The sequence below is a fragment of the Ambystoma mexicanum genome, chromosome 13 (assembly GCF_040938575.1).
Source record: "Ambystoma mexicanum isolate Mex_15411 chromosome 13, UKY_AmexF1_1, whole genome shotgun sequence".
Lineage (NCBI taxonomy): Eukaryota > Metazoa > Chordata > Amphibia > Caudata > Ambystomatidae > Ambystoma > Ambystoma mexicanum.
The window spans coordinates 501980632-502001918 of record NC_090938.1 but is presented as its reverse complement, the minus strand read 5'-3'; the positions used below and the strand labels follow the sequence as shown (position 1 = coordinate 502001918).

Genomic DNA, 21287 nt, shown 5'->3' with positions numbered 1-21287 from the left:
GCAAGGCAAACTTCCTGTACACACCATGCATAGCACAGGCAATGCAAGCTTCATGTCATGCTTAGCACAGGCAATGCAAGCTTCATGTGCACACCATGGTTAGCACAGGCAATGCAAGCTTCATGTGCACACCATGCATAACACAGTCAATGCAAGATTCCTTAGCACACCATGCATAACACAGGCAATGCAAGCTTCCTGCACACACCATGCATAACACAGGCAATGCAAGCTTCCTGCACACACCATGCAAAACACAGACAATGCAAGCTTACTGTGTACACCATGCATAACACAGTCAATGCAAGATTCATTAGCACACCATGCATAACACAGGCAATGCAAGCTTCCTGCACACACCATGCATAACACAGGCAATGCAAGCTTCCTGCACGCACCATGCATAACACAGGCAATGCAAGCTTCCTGCGAACCCCATGCAGAGCACAGGCAATGCAATCTTCCTGCGCACACCATGCCTAGCACAGACCATGCAAGCTTCCAGTGCACACCATGCATAACAAAGTGAATACAAGCTTCCAGTGCATGCCATGCATAGCACAGGCATTGAACACTTAGTGCACGCACCATGCACGGCAAAGACTATGCAAGTTTTGGTGCATATACCAAAACATAGAAAAGCACATATAGTACCACGCCAGTGTAAACCCTCCGTATCCTTAGAAAAGGCCAATCCACTTGATCCGCAGGTGCCATCTGTGAACGCGAGTGGCTATGTCAATCTTCTTGCCCATTTAAACCTTGGCCTCTTTGCAGAAATGCCAACATGCGATTGATTCCTGCTCCAGATTCCCCAGAAGGCCACCCCCCTCTGCTGAAGAATACAACTTGCAGGTAGGTTTTATTCCGAATGGTCAGTGCATTTTTATTTAAACATCACAGTACAAAAATAAAAATAAATAGAAACGTAATTAAATAATCACAGCCAAAACGGCATCTCTCAGATATCCAAACAACTCACAAGGATCACAAGACAACTACGAAATGAGACGGGCATAAATGACCATCATACGAACACCTGGAACTAAACTAGAGGAATGGGGACACCATGACAAATAAATTAACATGAAACATTTTCACGCAAGTTTCTGCCAATGTCACACTACACATTGTTTCAAGTGGAAAACAAATGGCACGTCATTTTCCTAGTCGCAAAGTTATTCTCATGACGAAAAAAAATACTATCCTACGAACTTTGTGCACAATCGGCGGTTCCGGCCTGATACAACTTAGAAAATAAATACTGTACTGTCCGGGGGAGGGGCATGACCTTTCCACGCAAGGTCACTCACCGCTGCCCTCGATTTCACATCCTTTCCCCGGCTTTTGAGAAAAACAAACATTCCCTCTTTCATTTGAGTCACACAGATTCGCGTCCAAGCCCGGCTCCATTAGTACCTTTTTTTTTTTTACATTTTACATTAATATTAAATTCATTTTCGCCATTCTCTGCTGGGGCAAGCAGGCGGCTCTTCGCTTGAAACGGGCAGAAGGTGCCAGGGGTACTGCAGGGTAACATTATTACTGTCCTTTTAGCTGTATCGCAGTTCCACGGACTGAGGCCCTTACTGACCAGAAATGAAGAGTACACCTCTTGCACAGAAAGCACTGGCACCTGCCTACTCCGAACTTCCCTAGATAAAACGCCAGTGCAACTGACCAGTATCAGAGGGCCAGTACTGGCATTTTGGAAGTAATGCGTAGTTACCCCAAGTACCTGATCCTGCAGTGAAGTGTACTTGCCTTGCAAAGTGACCGCAATCCCATTGAGAACAAAAAGTGCCGTCCCATTGAAAGTTCCAGGCAACCCCCTCCCAGCCTCTACCCCCACCCCGCCCAGAAACCAGGTACTTCACCATTACAAGTACTGCTGCCTGGCAGAACGTTCCCGTGTTGCCTTGGTCCCCAGCACAATAGTTTAAAAAACCACCAGTAAGTTACCGTTTAAGGTATTCACAGTTCTGAAGCTAAACGCCCACACTTGAAAAATACAAGTAATAACAATACTACAGAGAAGTACTGGCACTCGTGTCAAAGTCATGATGCAAAGCACCAGTACTCCACCCTCTGTAGAAATGGCATTTCGGCCCCTAAACGTATTGCTGTCACGCATAGGAGCACTGTTTTTGCCTCATTAAAAGCGCAGCAGGGCTGCAAGAAGAGCCGGCACTGTAATATTAATCAAAATGCTGCCCTTGCTGCACTGCTCGGCCTGTGAAAAAGTCCCAGCACTTGCCCTATACACAGTAGTGCACCCCTGAAATGAAGAACTGGTTCCGTTCAATTAAAAGCATTCACAGCCCTGCAGAGAAGGGTTGGCGCAGTGTTTTGCTGTATTTTAGTGCAAAGTGCCACGCTGCCTTTGAAAAGTGCCAAAGCAGCCCCTTTAAATGAACCATAAGGGCATGAGTGCAGAGCACCATCAACACAACAGGAAAAGGCCAAACTAGGAACTGCACTGTGCCAGCACATGCCTTTTTACCCACATTGTGGCAAGTCCAGCTGTTCACAAAGACCAAAAAGCCATAACAGCCATGCTTAAGAGCTGCACAGTGGGCACCAATACCAAGCATTACATTCAGCTTGGGCACCCAAGAATCAAAAGGTACCAAAAGACTGCCGGCCTTGCGAAGTTAGAGGAGAAAATGGCCCAGGCAAGGCCCAAGGGGAGTCAGAGGAACATTGTCCAAGAAATGGGCGGCATAGGGGATTATGGGAGACATTGGCTCAACACCAACGCAAGGGTGCTGAAAGAACAGCGCTCAAGAGATGGTCGGGGTGTGGGAGAATGAAAGACAGTGATCCAACGCCAACCCAAGGGCGCTGAAAGAACAGTGCTCAAGAGATGGTCGTGGTGTGGGAGAATGAAAGACAGTGGTCCAACCCAAGGGCGCTGAAAGAACAGTGCTCAAGAATGAAAGACAGAGGCCCAACACCAACCAAAGGGCACTGAGAGAACAGCGTTCAAGAGATGGGCGCCCTATAGGAATATGAGCGAGCGTGACCCAACACCAATCCATAGGACCCAAAGGGACAGCATCCAAGGGATGCCAGGTCTAGAGGAATTTAAAGAAACTGACCTGAAGACCAGCCCAATGGGAAACACATGCACAACAATCCCAACCATCCATCCATCCATCTGTCCCTCAGATCATCTCTAAAGGTAGCCCAAAGAGTGGGACAATTTTTGGTGCCTGACACCCTCCTGAACCTTCTTGCTTGGTGCAGACACCTGAACGGCCTAACCAGTGGTGTAACTTTTCTGAAAATGTTGGGGGGACATGACAGCTGAAGAAAAGGTACCCCAGCCAAATGAATCAGGACAAAATGGTGTGCCATGAAAGTTGGGGGGACAAACACCCCTGTCCCCCCCCTAAAATTACACCCATGGGCCGAACCATTGGAAACTCACCATGGTGGCGACAGACGCCTGAACATTGGGAGTCCGACATTCTTAAAATTACGATTTTCGCAACGCTGAGGTGTTTGGTATGGGACGATTATTTGTTTAAACAAGGGGTTCCTTCATGACTACACAGCCACCCCTCGATTCATTCCAGTGGATCCATCACCCTGTAGAACTAATACCGCACAAGCCCCTCCCACCGGCCTGGGGTTCATTCCCAGACAGTTTAATTCTCTGGAGACGGCAACTCTGGCAGTGGCTGACGTGCACCTCGAGGAAGGTTTCAAGTCTTCACGTTGGCCCAGGCTGCAGATTCACAGCATTGCTTATTACCAGCCCCGATCTACCTTATCCAGGCAGAACCTGAAGCTACTGTAAACTTTAAAAGGCTGTGCTTTAAGCCCCACCACACAGGACATGTATTCACCCTAACAAGGACCCAGCCATCCTTTGGGAAAGATTACCAGCCCAAAATACAAAAAGGGGGGTGCAACCGCAAGCACACATATGCACCAGAACAAGCTCAACATCCCAGAAGCGTGAGGGAGGCATCCTAGCGTATTCTGCCATCACACCGACAAGGCTAGACACAGACACTCCTCAATGCTACAGGTCCAAACGCCCAGAACCGCTTCCCTTCTTTGCAGGTCGAGCACCACCGAATGCTACCAGACCAGGCCCAGTCACTCCTGCAGGTGCAGCAGGCCATCGCCAATAGAGTGCTAGTCTCTCATTGACTGAGGGTCAGCACCACTCATTTCTATTGGAACAGTGCCCAATGGCTGCTACCGCACCCAACCCTGCCCCTTCACTGCAAGGACTGAGTGCTCCTCACGGGACCATTGCCACTGCTATACATCAACTTATCTAGGTAGGGTTCTTCTGCACGGGGATGCAATACTTTACTGCTGTTTGAGGGTCCGGTTTCCTCTGCATTGGGAGATGCTCCTGTATTGGGGGCATGATTATTCTCTATTGGATGATGCCTTTCGATCAGTGGGGGGGTCAGTATCTTGGCAGGACGGTTCTGTATGGGGGGGCATGAGCTACTAGGCAAGTTCCTTCTGTGATGTGTTGGAATGCCTCTGAATGGGGAGGATAGGAGCGCTTTTCTATAGGGTTGGTGGGATACTTCTGCAATTGAGGGGGCTCTTCGGTATTGGGAAGCCATACTCATGTATTCTGGGGCAGGATTCTTCTGTTTGGGGCAGGGGTGCTTCCTTAGTGAGATGGGATCATTATCAGGGCGGGGCACGGTTGGATTGGCATGAAATATTTCTGCACAGAGCTGCGATTCCTGTGTATTGGGGACCGGATGGTCCTGTACTTTGAGGCATTCATTCTGTATTATAAGGAGCTGTGACGCCGCTGCATTTAAAGCAGAATGACATCTTTATTTGGAACAGGGTGCTTCTGTACTGGGCTTTGATGCTGCTGTACGCGGGATAGGGTGGTTCCATATAGTGGTGGACGGGATTGGGGCAAGATGCTACTCTATTTGACTGTAAGTCTTCTGATCTCAAGCAGGGGATCTATGAAATGGGGGCGTGGGCATGGCATGGGTGGTGCAATAACTGAGGTGTAGGACCCTTCTCTATGGTGCAAAACGGAAAGTACTGCTTTCTTTCTGCCCCAATCTCGTAGGAGGAAACCGACCCCCCCGGACCACAGTAAATCTTCATTTGGGCACTGTTCCAACCACTCTGTTCCCTTCTTATCAGGGCAATTCCCCCAGGCATATGCAGGAGCCAGCCGGACTACCTGCAGCAGACAACAAACCTTTAAAAACAAACTTGGCAGGGATCACAATTGTACTCTTTGCCCCACTAATCATTCAAATGAACCAGTTTGAAATTCTTCACCTGGGGCTTCTTAAAAACCAGAATCCCTCCTGCAACATGCCTGCTTATACAGAGTCACGTCAAAGAACGCCGAGCAAGCTGTGCTCCATCATAGACCGCTTTAGTTATTGAGAAGGATTGTCACCCACACCTATCGTCATTAGACACCATCAGGAGGGCGGGGGAGTGAGAAATGGGGCCAGGTTCCAGATCACCATTAAAATGCACTGGACTCAAAAGGTGAAAGTGGACGGTGAGGCATGGAATAACCTTTCAAGAATCAATGTTTGGATCACTGCTTGCTTGCTGGGTTGGTTAAGGTGACCTCGAGACAGAGGGCATGTTGCACGGCTCAGAGATGCAGGATTTCAAGAAATACACAGGACAGGTTTCTTAACAAAAAAAGAAGGCAGTCATCCAAATAAACGATAAACCCTGCACACATGCATCACGTGAAAGGGCGGTTGCCATCCCTTTTGCTAAATTTTCATTCTACTTCAACATACTACATTTTCCAGGAGACGTGGCAGTGAAGGACTTGTAGGGCAGGCCCATACAGCGTTGCTGTAAGCTCCGGTACTCCCACGATCACCCTCCCATCCCAGAAAACCCCTTCAAAATGCGCAGACACGTGGGAGTCTGGTGTCACCCCCCCCCAGATGGTGAACACGGTTCAGTCCTCAAATCCCTGTAGTTTCTTTTGACAGTCCACCAGACTAGCAAAAATTGCTGAAATAAAACAATTTTTAAAAAGTAACCGCAGGGAAAATATGATACAACTTCCCGGGCTGGGAAGACTTTTCCCATTCGGTCGATAGTCCAGACCGATCGAGGTCTCAATACTTAGTATATTACGCGGATTAGGCACTGATCTAACTGGAAATGGGAAGAAGGTTACCCAGTCTTCTCACCACAAAGTGATGCTCGCTCAGATGTTCCCAGCCATACCCTGCCTTCCGGGTATGGAGTACTTCCTATAAATGTTATATACCACTAGTCAAAACAGAACGCGTATCGACCTGCTCAGAGTCTCAACTTCATGCGCAGGGCAACAGGCTTCAGGATGTGCTAGAAAACCACCACATAACCCTACCCCTCCTGCCGAACACCTCAATCGCCATTGCTTGTTTACAGAAATGTGATTTAAAGTTCTTGGGAGTGTCAAGTTCCTTCGTTACACAAATGATCAAAATGCCATTTGTTTCCAGTGGGCAGTATCTCACCGGTCCAGTCCAATGAGGAGCCGGCTTTTTTCCTCCTGGCTGTTCTCGTTCTTGAGGTCGGCGAAGACTTGAGTGAAGTAATGGGCATCAGAGTTTAGCTGCAACATTTTGGGGCTCATGAGGTTGATGACTGACAGGCAACGGTCCCAGAAGGCCTCCTTGCAGTTCTCCACCAGGAATGGCTTAAGCGGGTAGGAGATTTCATTGCCCATGTAGGAGTAAGAGAGGTAGAGGCAGGTGAGCAGCACAGCCTGCAGTTCGTGCTCAGTGGCCACCTCCGAGGAGATGACGTCCCGGCAGAGCATGTACAAGAAAACAACATTGGCTGGAGTGATGAAGCCCTGGTCCTGCCAGCCCTGGAGAAGCAGAGACCTGTCCACGCTGCGAAGCCACAGGACTGGGTCTGTGGGCGAGAGGTGCTTCAAACGGTAGCACCTCCTGCAGAGGAACTCACCCAGGCATCTCAGAAGCTCACTTGTTGAGGCCTGGACAACCACCCTTTTGGGGGAGGTTGCAGGGACAGAGTTGGAGTTGGGGATCTTCTTGACAGAGGACACAGTGTTCTTGGTGCTCGAGATAGGGTTTTTTTGCCCCTGGGGTTGGGTTGGCAGGGGCTGAGCGAAGGTGGAGAGGTTGGCACAAGACAGCGACTTCTTCAGGTTCTCATTGTTCAGGTGGGTGATGTTGTTCTGGTAGCTGCTGTTGGGCTGCACCTTCTTGGAGTTCTTCTTCTTGGCAGAGACCGCCACAATCCTCTTCCACGGGAGGACAGAGATGAGGGAGTGTCTCTTCAAGTTCTTGTCCTTGGCATTCTTGCTATTCTGGACAGCAGTGTAGTGCCCCACTGTGGCGGAACCATCTTCAAACAGTGTAGATTTCCGGTAACTGGGCGAAAGGGATAGCACGGTACCCATGATGCCCGATTTCGGGGGACTCGAGGCAGGTCGGGTGGTAAAACCGTGGCTTCACCAAGCCCTACAATCATCTATTTGGAATGGGACCTTCATGAAAGTCTTCAGCAAACATCCAGGAACATTCAAGGCAGCTTCCTGCAGTGTTAAGACCTGCAACGAACAAGAACACAATGTATTAATCCATGATCAAAATGGCCCCCGAATGCTCCATTCGCTCACATAGGTAGTCATTTTGTAATTAACTCTACTCCTTTGACAAAATCATTAAGACATGCCTACTTCATATAATTGTCATGATCTCTACCAGTTATCCAGAGTAGGATGGTATGAACATGAAACCTAATTTTACAACAGAGCACTTTGGGGGAAACCCCCACATTTTCTCCAATGCAGTCGTCAGTTGTTCCACCACCCCCATAGAGACAGCCACGGACCCCTTACAAATGTGTATGTAGGCAACTACGGGCTACATAAAGGGCAAACCTAGCTTGGAAGCAACATGGTGCTGTACGTAGGGGAGGCACCCAAGGCGTTACAGGTGGCGATAGGGGAGTAGGGAAGAATGGAGCAGACAGGGATGATTAGTCAGGGGGGCTGGGGAAATGGGAGTATTTCAATGCAAGAGATGCACCGGTGCCCTAGCTATGGTGGCCGAAGCACGGGAAGCACATGTACTAGTCCCTTAGCATAACTTATACAGGCCAATGTACTTGTCTTGGAAGCAAGACAACGTAGAGCAACACAGGTTTGAATCCCGGTCCCGCGCTTAGAGACTGTTCTCTGGTAATATAGCATGTTATAAACGATTAATTTACATGTGCATGTCGACTGGTAACCCAGTGTTCCCCCTAGGACACAGAGGTGCTGTCTGTAGAATGCCACAACATTACGTTGGAGGCTAAAGCCATCACAACAGGAGGCACAGAAAGACACACTTGTGTTCCTCGCGTTTGCTTTGGTGTTTCATACATAGCGCTGGTAGGAGGTTTGGTGCAATGACATCATCACCTCGCGACAGGGTACTCAAAGCACGTGGCAGCTGAGAGGAAAGCTCGAGGGGAGGGAGGGGGGGGGTGGTGGTGGGGGTGGGGGTGGTGGTGGTGGTGGTGTGGAGGGGGTGTGTGTGTGTGTGTGTGTTTGTGTTTATTTTCTTCTTCAAAGGACAGTAGTGAGGTTGTCCGTGGCCTGGGACCAAGATGGGCCAGGAACCTGGGATTGAATCACAAATGGACGCGGTTTATATTTGAGGACTAAACCGGAGGTAAGGCTAGTAGGGATGGGGGAGGGGCGGGCCGACTACTGCGACGAGTACAGCACTGCATCCAAGACCCACAATTAAATGCATCATATAGCAACCTCTCAATATACTGCATCAAACAGAGGGCCCCATAGTAAGCCTTTACTATGCTGCAACGATAAAGTGCTTTATTGCAATGGCCTGACAGGCTGCATCAAGGAAAGGTCTCCATAGCACTGCGCAATAGCCTGCATCAAATGCTGCGCTCCATCCCGAGGCCTCGATTTATAGGACTGCTTAGCATGTCTCAAATAGACTGAATCGAATATAGCACACAAGAGCAAGCCCCTAATGCAATGCATCAAATGCAGTGCTGCATAGCCAGCTACCATATAATGCATCGCTCCACAATTATACTGGATCAAACGTAGAAAGCCTTCAATATACTGCAACACATACAGTGCTCTATTGCAGTGCAATAATATAAAGCAGTGCAGTGACTCCAGAGCACTTCTACTTATACTGCGCTCTAAAGAGAGGGCCCGATTGTCCGGAAGAAAACTGATTTCTTAGCAGGCCTCTAATACACTGCATCAAAATTAAGTTTATAGCACACCCCAAATCACACTGCATCAAAGATAGGATGCAGTGTAACTGGGGTTTACTCAGAACCTAAGGGAGCTTCAGAGTAAACCCCAATCACACTGCATCGAAGAAAGCTTCACAGTGAACCTCAATGGCGCTGCATCAAATGCAGCAATCCATTGCTAAATCCAATTATAGTGCATCGAAAAGAGAAACCGATAGCAAGCCCTCAATATACTGCAGCAAATAGGTACACACATATACACAGCCGATCTAAAAAAAAAAAAAAAAGCATTCCATACACAGCGCCCAAATATTGTATCTATGTGTGTATAAGATTTATAAAACATGAACCAAGCTGAGATGCACCCAAACTGCATAGGGGACACACAGGAGCCTGGAATGGGTGTATTAAGTGAGACGCAGCAAGCACTTGTATACAGCATCAACTGCAGCGCTCCATAGCACTGCCCAATGGAATGCATCCAATATAGAGTTCCATAGCTAGGCCCCAATAGATCCTTCTCAAATCTCCAAATAATGCCCTGCTTACACATACCTGTCCTTACACACTATTCAATGCAAGATACCAGGGGCCTGCATGGTCTGCCATTAAACACCATATACTGGGGGCTTGTTAAAGAACCATGGTTTAATGCAATACTCCACATCAAGCATCCATTTTGTACAGCAAATACAATGCGCTATATAGCAAGTCTCTCCGAAGCAACGCTGTATGCATGCCACAGGATAACATTTCCGATAGATTATATATATATATTTTCATATATGTTGCGAAAAGCCATGATTAGGCTACGACACAAATCAATAAAATAGTTCTGGACTACAAGCCCCCAATACGTTGCATCAAATATAGTGCCCAGATATCCTGCATGAAATGCAGTGCTATACTGCAATCCCTCGCATATGGTCTTAAGTCAATACCAGGCATAAAATACAGTGCTCTCTAGCAAACCCCCAATAAAATGCATAAAATACAGAGCCCTGCACAAGATCCCAACAGCTACGGCATTGCAGCGCAAACACCCATTTTCTGTAACAGATAAAGGGGAACCACAGTAAGCCTCAATTTCCGGTCTCAACTGCTGAGCTCGCTAGTTACCAAGCCCTCAGTGAGCAACACTAAACACAGCCCCCATAGCAAGTTCCCAGATGGTTCCTTCGCTAAGGAGCCTCATCTCAAACCGCAATTGTCATCAAATCCAGGGCAGCCCTAGCTGACCATAAAACACTAAGCAAACCCCCCCCCCTTCCCGCTATCATATGCAGCGCCCCAAAAGCAAGCGACAATAAACTGGATCACAGTGCAGTACTCCTTCGCAATTCCTGGTGTACTGTTTCCAGCCCTGCGGCCATACAGAGGCCCATGGTAAGCCATAATGGACTGCATCGCTCCTTGGCGAGTCCCGCTACACCATATCTAATGCAGTGCGCCAAACAAAGCTTCAATGTACTGCATCAAACACATCACTCTGAATCAGCAATACAATGCACCAAATGCAGCAGTCCTTAGCCAGCTCCAAACCAAGCACCAAAACACTGGATCACAGAACTGTTTAGCAAACCACAAAAGAGTGCGTCAATAGGAGCAAACCCTAGCGAGTCCCGCTACACAGAATCTAATGCAGTGCCCCAAAGAAAGCTTCAATGTACTGCATCACATACATGACTCTGTAGAAGCAATACAATGCACCAAATGCAGCTGTCCATAGCAAGCTTCAAACTAAGCACCAAAACACCGAATCACAGAACTTTTTAGCAAGCCACAAAAGAGTGCGTCAAATGGAGCAAACCCTAGTGAGTCTCGCTACACCGTATCTAATGCAGTGCCCCAAAGAAAGCTTCAATGCACTGCATCACACGCATTGCTCTGAAGAAGCAATACAATGCACCAAATGCAGCGGTCCGTAGCAAACTTCAAATTAAGCACCAAAACACAGAACTTTTTAGCAAGCCACAGGAGTGCATCAAATGAAGCAAACCCTAGTGAGTCCCGCTACACTGTATTTAATGCAGTGCCTCAAACACAGCTTCAATGCACTGCATCACGCACACACATCACTCTGAAGCAATACAATATACCAAATGCAGCGCTCTTTGGGGAGTTTGGGTATACTGTATCAAATGCAGCACCCAAAACGAACCCCAATGTACTGTATCACACATCGCTCTGCAAAAAGCAAAAACAATGCTTGAAATGCAGCGCTCCATAGCAAGCTCCAAGCTAAGTGCCAATATACTGTATCACAGCTCTGCAGTAAGTCACAGGGAAGTGCATCAAATGCAGCGCTCCTATATCTAAACGCAGAGCCCCAAACGAAATTCAAAGGCACTATATAACACATTGCACTGAGAAAGCCAATGCACTAGATCCAACGCAGCGCTCCTTAGCAAGCTCCAAACTAAGCACCAAAACACTGGAGCACAGAAATGAGTGGCTGAAGGCAGCAAACCATGACGAGTGTGGCTACACTGTATCTAATGCAGTGCCATAAACAGTTACAATGCACCGCAAAACACAAGAAGCAAGTCGCAATACACTGCATCAAATGCCGAGCTACTTGGCGGGTCCAGGTACACTGTATCAAATGCAGCACCCAAAACGAACTTCAATGAAGAAGGCAATACACGGCATGAAATGCAGTGCTCCGTAGCGAGCAGGCTAAATGGCAATACACGGTATCACAGCTCTGTAGCAAGCAACAATAGAGTGCATCAAATGCAGCACTGTTTGGAAAGTCCAGCTATGTCTAATGCGGAGCCCCAAAAGAAACTCCAAGGGTCTGTCGAACATCAGTTTGACTAAGCCAATGCAGTGTATACAGCGCACCTTGGCAAAGCGCCCAACCATTCGAGCCTCATTGCGAGTTTGGTGGAAACTCTACCGAATGACTGCCAAAATCATTTACTGTTACCGCCACTTGGTCCTGTGTGTTTACAGCAGCATCACAAGTGGTGGTAGAGCCGTGTAATGGCTCATTTATGGAGCCCATAGGACTCTGCAGGGATATTTGGCAGATTTACCAACTGCAATAGTACTGCACCGTAAATCTGAAGATTTGTGGAGGTAAAGTGGAGGATTTAGCTCTGTCCACCTGCTGGAGGTGAATTTGCCACTAACAGCAGATTTACCACGCTGTAATACTGGCGACAGTAAATCTGCCAAAACCTATCATTTGGTAGTGTGGCAAAAATGGTGGTAATTCCACTACCGCCCAAAAAGGAGTGGTGACTTTTTTCCTGCACCACCAAACTTGTAATGAGGCCCTAAAACACCAATAACAAATGCACCGCTCTTTGGATAATCCAGGGAGAGATTGTTAGCAGGAAGCAGCAACCAGCTCCTGGGTATCCGGCATCATTCTTTAGGTAGGAGCCATGTCTGGGGAACCGAGTTCATAGAGCACAGCAAATCTAACTTGTACGTAGGATGCAAACTAGCTTTATGTGCATTACACAAATCTCTTAGTTGTGTCTTGTTCTATTGTATACGTATTTCCAAACCTACACAGTTAATATTACAAAGCTATGTTTGTATGGCACCACTTGCCTGGGGAGTCACGGGTTGTGCACGGCAGCACTACTTGGTTTCAAGCTAACTAGGCTCCCCTTGGCCATTACCAGGAGCTGAATATCTTCCAGCTGCTGACAATTTCGAACCCTGCCAGGTATACTACACCTAATGCGCGGCCCAAAAGAAAGCTCCACTATACCTTCTGACACAAGAAGCAAGTCTCAACACGCTGCTCATTGGAGAGTCCCGCTGTACTTTAATGCGGTGTCCTAAACAAATCTCCAAAATACATTATCACACCAAGCTCTGATGCAAATCACTATACACTGTTGCTAACGCAGTGCTCCTTGGCGAGCTCCAACCTAAGAACCAAAATACTGCATCACACAATGCTCTGATGCAAGTCACTATATACTGCATCACACAATGCTCTGTTGCAAGTCACTATACACTGAATCACACAATACACTGATGCAGGGCTCAAGTCGAGGGTACACGCGGGGGACGGGGGGGGGGGCGGAGTCCACCCACTTTATTCAGAGGGTGGACTCAGTCCCCCCCAGCTAAAAGAGAAACAAGGGATGTCCTCTTTGAATGTATTAATTAAAGCTGATCTCTGGGATCAAACTGGGGCATCAAACTGCAGTTGTCAGGTTTGTAGGTGACACTTCACCACTACACTATATAACCTGATGAAAACAACTAAAGGTGAGATATCCCATTTCGGTACTGCAAGACCCAAGGAAAACATTTGTATTGGTTCTTGGAGTTTAAAACATGCACACCTTTTAACATTTTCAAAAACACTATTAGAAGAAACGATCCTGTCTTGGTTGCGTTTGTGTGTGCTGTTCGTCCTGTTCAATGTGGGTGGTTATGCAAAGCCAATTTAATTTAAATGTGCATATTTCAACTTGGTATGCTAATTTCTGGCGAAATCACATCCCACTGTGTTTGTTGATGAGTCCCCCACTTAATTTTTAGGACTTGACCCCTGCTCTGATGCAAGTCACTATACACTGTTGCTAATGCAGTGCTCCCAACTAAGCACCAATATACTGCATCCCACAATGCTCTGATGCAAGTCACTATATACTGCGTCACACAATGTTCTGTTGCAAGTCACTATACACTGAATCACACAATGCTCTGATGCAAGTCACTATACAATGAATCACACAATGCTCTGATGCAAGTCACTAAACACTGTTGCTAAACCAGAGCTCCCTGGCGAGCTCCAAACTAAGCACCAATATACTGAATCACACAATGCTCTGATGCAAGTCACTATACACTGTTGCTAATGCAGTGCTCCCTGTCGAGCTCCAAACTAAGCACCAAAATACTGCATCACACAATGCTCTGATGCAAGTCGCTATGGTATATACTGCATCACACAATGCTATGATGCAAGTCGCTATATACTGCATCACACAATGCTCTGATGCAAGCCACTATATACTGCATCACACAATGTTCTGTTGCAAGTCACTATACACTGAATCACACAATGCTCTGATGCAAGTCACTATACACTGTTGCTAATGCAGTTCTCCCTGGCGAGCTCCAAACTAAGCTCCAAAATACTGCATCACACAATGCTCTGATGCAAGTCACTATACACTGTTGCTAATTCAGTGCATCACACAAAGATTTGATGCAAGTCACTACACACTGTTGCTAATGCAGTGCATCACACAATACTGATGCAAGTCACTATATACTGTTGCTAATGGAGTGCTCCCTGGCGAGCTCCAAACTAAGCACCAAAATACTGCATCACACAACGCTCTGATGCAAGTCACTATATGCTGAATCATACAATCTTTGCGTGATGCACTGCATTAGTAAGTGACTATTCAGTGCATCACACAATACTCTGGTGCAAGTTACTATACACTGTCTCTAATGCAGCGCTCCTTGGCAAGCTCCAAACTAGGTGCCAAAATACTGCTTCATAAAATGCTCTGATGCAAGTCACTATATGCTGAATCATACAATGTTCTGGTGCAAGTCACTATACACTGTTGCTAATGCAGTGCATCACACAAAGATTTGATGCAAGTCACTATTCAGTGCATCACACAATACTCTGGTGCAAGTTACTATACACTGTCTCTAATGCAGCGCTCCTTGGCAAGCTCCAAACTAGGTGCCAAAATACTGCTTCATAAAATGCTCTGATGCAAGTCACTATACACTGCATCACTCAATGCTGTGATGCAAGTCACTATACACTGAAATTAATGCATCACTCCTTAGCAAGCTCCAAATAAAGCACCAGGATACTGAATCACACAATGCTCTGATGCAAGCGACTGGCTTTCTGACTTGTACTGTATGAATCACAGTCAGTCACTACCAAGCCCACAGACAAAGGCTGTGTCAAATCACGAGAAACAGCCGGCACCGCCAACAAGGTCAGGAAATAAAATGTTCCCAGCTAATATGTTGCACCTTTGGAAAGCCCACCAACATAGACAGCCCCCTGGAACGAAAAGAAATAGCAAGCACCCCACTAACCCGCAAAGGAAATGGCAACACCTTTACAAGCCCTAAGAAATGGGAAGTACCAATACCTAACTTCTAACATTACGAATTACCCCAAGGAAAATAAAAATGCCGACTCTCAAATCTAGAAAAAGACCAAGAGCATCCTCTGGTCAGGCCTCCAAATATACACCACCCATAACAAGTCCTAGAAAATACAACACACATGTTGCAGAGACAGGAAGACAATGCGATGCCCAGCAGGCAGAAGAATAACAAAAGGGCACCCCACGAGGCCCAAGACATACAAAGCAACCCCTACCCAGGGGCAATTCACAGCACCCATGGCATCGGGCCAAGGAAATACCCAGTACCCCACAGCCAAATGCCCAAGACAGACCCAAAGCCCTACAACACAGTTAAAATAAATAATCAAGGGGTCTACAGCAGGGTCCCCAAAAAATTGAGCACTGAAAGAGAACCCAGAAATCAATAGCATTGGGCCCACGACACACCCAGCACCCTCACAGCAGTGCACAATAGATACCCAGCATCCCACAGCAGTGCCCAAGACACACCCAGCACCCCACGGCAGTGCCCAAGACACACCCAGCGTTGCACAGCAGTGCCCACGATATACCCAACATCCCACGGCAGTGCCCAAGACACACCCAGCATCCAAGACATACCCAGCACCCCACGGCAGTGCCCGAGATATACCCAGCACCCCACAGCAACACCCAGCGTCCCACAGCAGTGCCCAAGATATACCCAGCGTCCCACGGGAGTGCCCAAGACACACACAGCGTCCCACAGCAGTGACCAATATATACCCAGCATCCCACAGCAGTGTCCAAGACATACCCAGCACCCCACGGCAGTTCCCAAGATGCACCCAGCAATACCAAAGACACACCCAGCGTCCCAAAGCAGTGCCCAAGATATACCCAGTGCCCCACAGACGTGCCCAAGATATACCCACCGCCCCACAGCAGTGCCAAAGACACACCCAGCATCCCACAGCAGTGCCCAAGACACACCCAGCACCCCACGGGAGTGCCCAAGATATACCCTGCACCCCACGGGAGTGCCTAAGACATCCCCAGAACCCCACGGCAGGGCCCAAGACGTACTCAGTATCCCACGGCAGTGCCCAAGATATACCCAGCATCCCACGGCATTGCCCAAGATGTACCCAGCACCCCACAGCAGTACCCAAGATGTTCTAGGCATCCCACAGCAGTACCCAAGATTTACCCAGCATCCCACAGCAATGCCCGTGACACACCCAGCGTCTCACAGCAGTGCCCAAGAGACACCTAGCGTCCCACAGCAGTGCCCAAGACACACCCAGCGTCCCACAGCAGTTCCCAAGACACACCCAGCTTCCCACAGCAGTGCCCAAGATATACTCCGTGCCCCACAGCAGTGCCCAAGATAAACCCAGCATCCCACAGCAGTACCCACGATATACCCAGCATCCCACAGCAGTGCCCAAGATATACTCCGTGCCCCACAGCGGTGCCCGGGATAAACCCAGCATCCCACAGCAGTGCCCAAGATATACCGTGCATCCCACAGCAGTGCCCACGAGATACTCTGTGCCCCACAGCAGTGCCTGAGATAAACCCAGCATCACACAGCAGTGCCCAAGATATACCCAGCACCCCACAACAGTGCCCAAGATGTACCCAGCACCCCACTGCAGTGCCCAAGATGTACCCAGCATCTCATAGCAGTGCCCGAGATAAACCCAGCATCACACAGCAGTGCCCAATATATACTCCGTGCACCGCAGCAGTTCTTTGTGGTCTCTTTTGGTCGGCTCATTTTGAGCAGCCTTTCCAGTCCTTCCTTTTTCCCTGTTAATGGGCTGTGGCGCGGTTGTTCTTTATATGCACACATTTAGGGAACAAAATGGGTGCTTGTCACTAGCCATTGGCTATTGATAACTGTCTTTTAGGGCGTAAAATATGCTGTGCTGTTTGTATGTATACAATAATTGAGGCAGCAAGATCGTGGCTGGCTAGTTTCTTGAAACTTGAATTTAAAACAATATATTTATTCCAATGAGTCGACAAATATTAAACACACACATTTGGTTGGTTTTAACCATGGCATACCCAAAAGACTGGGATCAAGATATAATTAGTGCCCACATCAATGCCCATTGATATATTGCGTGGCCAAGAAAACAGGGCTCGAGATTGACCAACCGCCCTGTAGCACAGGGCCCAAAACGCCAAGTGCCCCAGAACAGAGTCCAAGATATACCCAGAACCACACTGCAGGACCGAAGATGTACCCAGAACCACACTGCAGGCCCCAAGATATACCCAGAACCACACTACAGGTCCCAAGCTATACCCAGGACCACACTGCAGGACCCAAGATATACCCAGAACCACACTGCAGGACCCAAGGTATACCCAGTGCACTACATCACGGGGATTAATGCATAGCCAGCAACCCAGAGCGCAAGCTATAACTCCACGTATGCTCAGCAACCACAGCATAGAGCACAGTACTTCAGGTATGCTCAGCAACCACAGCATAAGGCCCAGTACTCCAGGTATGCTCAGCAACCGCAGCATACGGCCCAGTGTTTACCAAGTAACCCATAGCGTAAAGCTCAAGACGGAACAAGCACCCCACATCAGTACTCAAGGTAAGCTCAGCAACTGCAGCATAAGGCCCAGTGTTTACCAAGTAACCCATAACATAGAGCTCAAGACAGAACTAGCACCCCACAAAATCAAGGTATACTCAGCAACCACAGCAAAGAGCACAGTACTCCAGGTATGCTCAGCAACCGCAGCATAAGGCCCCATGTTCACCAAGTAACCCATAGCATAGAGCTTAAGATAAAACTAGCATGCCACATCAGTACTCAAACATATGCTCAGCAACCGCAGCATAGAGCCCAGTACTCCAGGTATGCTCAGCAACCACGCCATAGGGCCCAGTACTCCATGTATGCTCAGCAACCACAGTTTAGGGCCCAATGTTTACCAAGTAACCCATAGCGCAGACCTCAAGATAAAACTAGAATGCCACATCAGTTCTCCAGGTATGCTCAGCAACCACAGCATAGAGCACAGTACTCCAGGTGCGCTCAGCAACTGCAGCATAGAGCCCAGTACTCCAGGTGCGCTCAGCAACTGTAACATAGAGCGCAATACTCCAGGTGTGCTCAGCAGCCGCAACATAGAGCCCAATGTTCACCAAGTAACCCATAGCATAGAGCTCAAGATAGAACTAGCATCCCACACAAGTAGGCAAGACCCAAGAAACACCAAGCGCCCCCATAGCAAAGTCCACAATTAACCCAACTCCCCACAGCAAGGATCAAGATAAACAACAAATAGCATTGTGCCCAAGCTTTCAGCACCCCGCAACAGGGCCCACGCGTTACCCAGCAACCCATATCATAAGACCAAACTATACCCAGCAACGAATAGCATTGTGCCATTGCTACATCCAGCATCCCGTTCCAGGACCCATGATCTACCCAGAAACCCACATCATAACAAACCAACACCATCCAAGCTATAACCTGCAACAACTAGCATTGTGCCATAGCTATATCCAGCACTGCGAAACAGGGCCAAAGATACACCTAGGAACTCATACCATAACACCCAAGATATAACCTGCAACGAATTGCATCGTGCCCAAGCTACATCCAGCACCCCACAAGAGGAAACACGATTTACCCAGAAACCCATACCATAACAACCAAGATATAACCTGCGACGAAATGCATTGTGCCCTAGTTACATCCAGTACCCTGCAAAAGGCCCCACGATTTACCCAGAAACCCATACCATAAACACCCAAGATATAACCTGCAACAAATAGCATTGTGCCCTAGCTACATCCAGCACCCTGCAACAGGGCCCACGATTTCCCCTGAAACCCACATCATGAAGACCCATAACACAACAGCCAGGATAACATGCAACGAATTACATTGTGCCCAAGCTACATCCAGCACCCCCCCAACAGGACCCAGGATTTACCCAGAAACCCATACCATAACAGCCAAGATATAACCCGCAACGAACAGCATTATGTCCAAGCTACATCTTGCAGCCCCGCAACAGGGCCCATGCATTACCTAGAAACCCATACCATAACACCCAATATATAACCTGCAGCAAATTGCATTGTGCCCTAGCTACATCCAGCACCAGGGCCCACGATTTAACCAGAAACCCATACCATAAACACCCAAGATATAACCTGCAACAAATAGCATTGTGCCCAAGCTACATCCAGCACCCCGCAACAGGGCCCACGATTTACCCAGAAACCCATACCATAACACCCAATATATAACCTGCAATTAAATGCATCGTGCCCAGCTACATCCAACACCCTGCAACAGGGCCCACGATTTACCCAGAAACCCATTCCATAAACACCCAATATATAACCTGCAACGAACTCCATCATGCCCTAGCTACATCCAGCACCCTGCAACAGGGCCCACGATTTACCCAGAAACCCATACCACTACACCCAATACCTGCAATGAAATGCATCGTGCCCAAGCTACATCCAGCACCATGGCCCACGATTTACCCAGTAACCCAGACCATAATAAACCCATACCATAACACTGAAGCTATAACCTGCAATGAACAGCATTGTGTCCAAGCTACATCCAGCACCCCGCAACGGGACCCAAACTTTAGCCTGGGCCCAGAATGGCCTGAGATTTACTCAGCAACCCATAGCACCAAAAACAGAGATGGGAAATTACCAGGGCACACAGCAAACCATGTGAAGCGCAGCACCCGAAAGGAGAAGCGACACATACCCAGAGGCTGGTGAAACCCCGTTAGCTGCTGCTTGCAACAGAAGGCATAGAGGGGGGCAGTGCGGAAGCGCCCGCTCCTAAAACCGTACTTTACCCCATTGGTCTAAAAGCACAGACTCCTTTGATAATCAAAGCACCCGCAACCCCCGCCCCAGAGTTGTTTATTACAATGGCGATGCTCCACACCTTGTGTGTTCATCTCAAAGGTGACCAAGACGCTGCAGGAATCAAACAATACCGGCCTTTTGAGGTGTCGGGGAGGAAAGGGGGCAATTAAAATCATTTCCTTCCCCGCCACATCACAATAGTTGTTGGAAATACGTGCTGAGCTTACACCACTTGGGGGTCTCGAGTGGTGACCCACCCGAACCCAATCACGCCCCCTTCTCCTCACCTTCTCTGGCGATGAATGGCGTTTGCGCGGGGATTTTTTGTTCTTGGGGGCAATGTGTGCCCCCCCTCACCCCGTCGGGCTACACTGGGCACAACATCTGTTCTTGGTGCTCCTGGAGCAAGTCCCGGGAGGCTGGGCTGCCCCCGCTGGTCACCTGCACATGCTGAGGGCTGAGAAGGTTGCCCTGTGAGGGTCAGGTGCTTGCTCGATCCAGTTGTGCTTGGCTTTTTTTCTAGCAAGATCGGATTTCTTTGTCTGGTTCGAGGCGTCCTGGTTGTCCCTGGTACGGCTCCCGTAGCTCGAGCCAATTGTTTTTTCTCCGCTCACAGTGTCAGCCTCAGACGTTCTATTTCAGAATGCTCGGCAATACAGTAGAGGAGAGCGCACGTTAGCACCACCCATGCAACATGTAGCCCCGCCCAACGAACTCGACAGACCCGCCCCAAGACTCGTAGACCCGCCTCCATAACAGCGGTGTACAGGAACCGGAAAAGACTGAAACGGTCGAAGATGTACGCGCGGCACTAGCACAAAGCGCCCGGAAACAACACCGATAAGGATGGCAAACGGTGAATTCGTAGCACAAGACTCACACAGGAAACGTCAACGATATCTACAAAAATATTCTAATGTAGAAAAAGTAAAATGTGCAGACATAATTTAGACACACAAAAGACTTCTCTGTCGGAAGGGTCACGGGTAGGCCACCCCACCCTGGGTGTCATGCTTTTTTTTCTAGACAGAGCAAATGCAACTTCTGAACCCAGAACGATGTCTGGTTATGGAAACACGGCTGTGGTGCTTATTGCCAGTTTG

The 21287-nt window shown here is 48.3% G+C and overlaps 1 protein-coding gene across 1 annotated transcript; it reads right to left on the bottom strand.

Moving 5' to 3' along the window:
* Nucleotides 1–856: 856 nt before the first annotated feature.
* Nucleotides 857–20853, bottom strand: CDK5R1 (cyclin dependent kinase 5 regulatory subunit 1). The gene is made up of 2 exons (XM_069634168.1): nt 20472–20853; nt 857–7555 (listed from the first exon to the last, which is right to left on the bottom strand). Exon 2 carries the CDS (start codon nt 7403–7405, stop codon nt 6488–6490), a length of 918 nt encoding a protein of 305 aa, XP_069490269.1. The 5' UTR covers nt 7406–7555; nt 20472–20853; the 3' UTR covers nt 857–6487.
* Nucleotides 20854–21287: the final 434 nt, after the last annotated feature.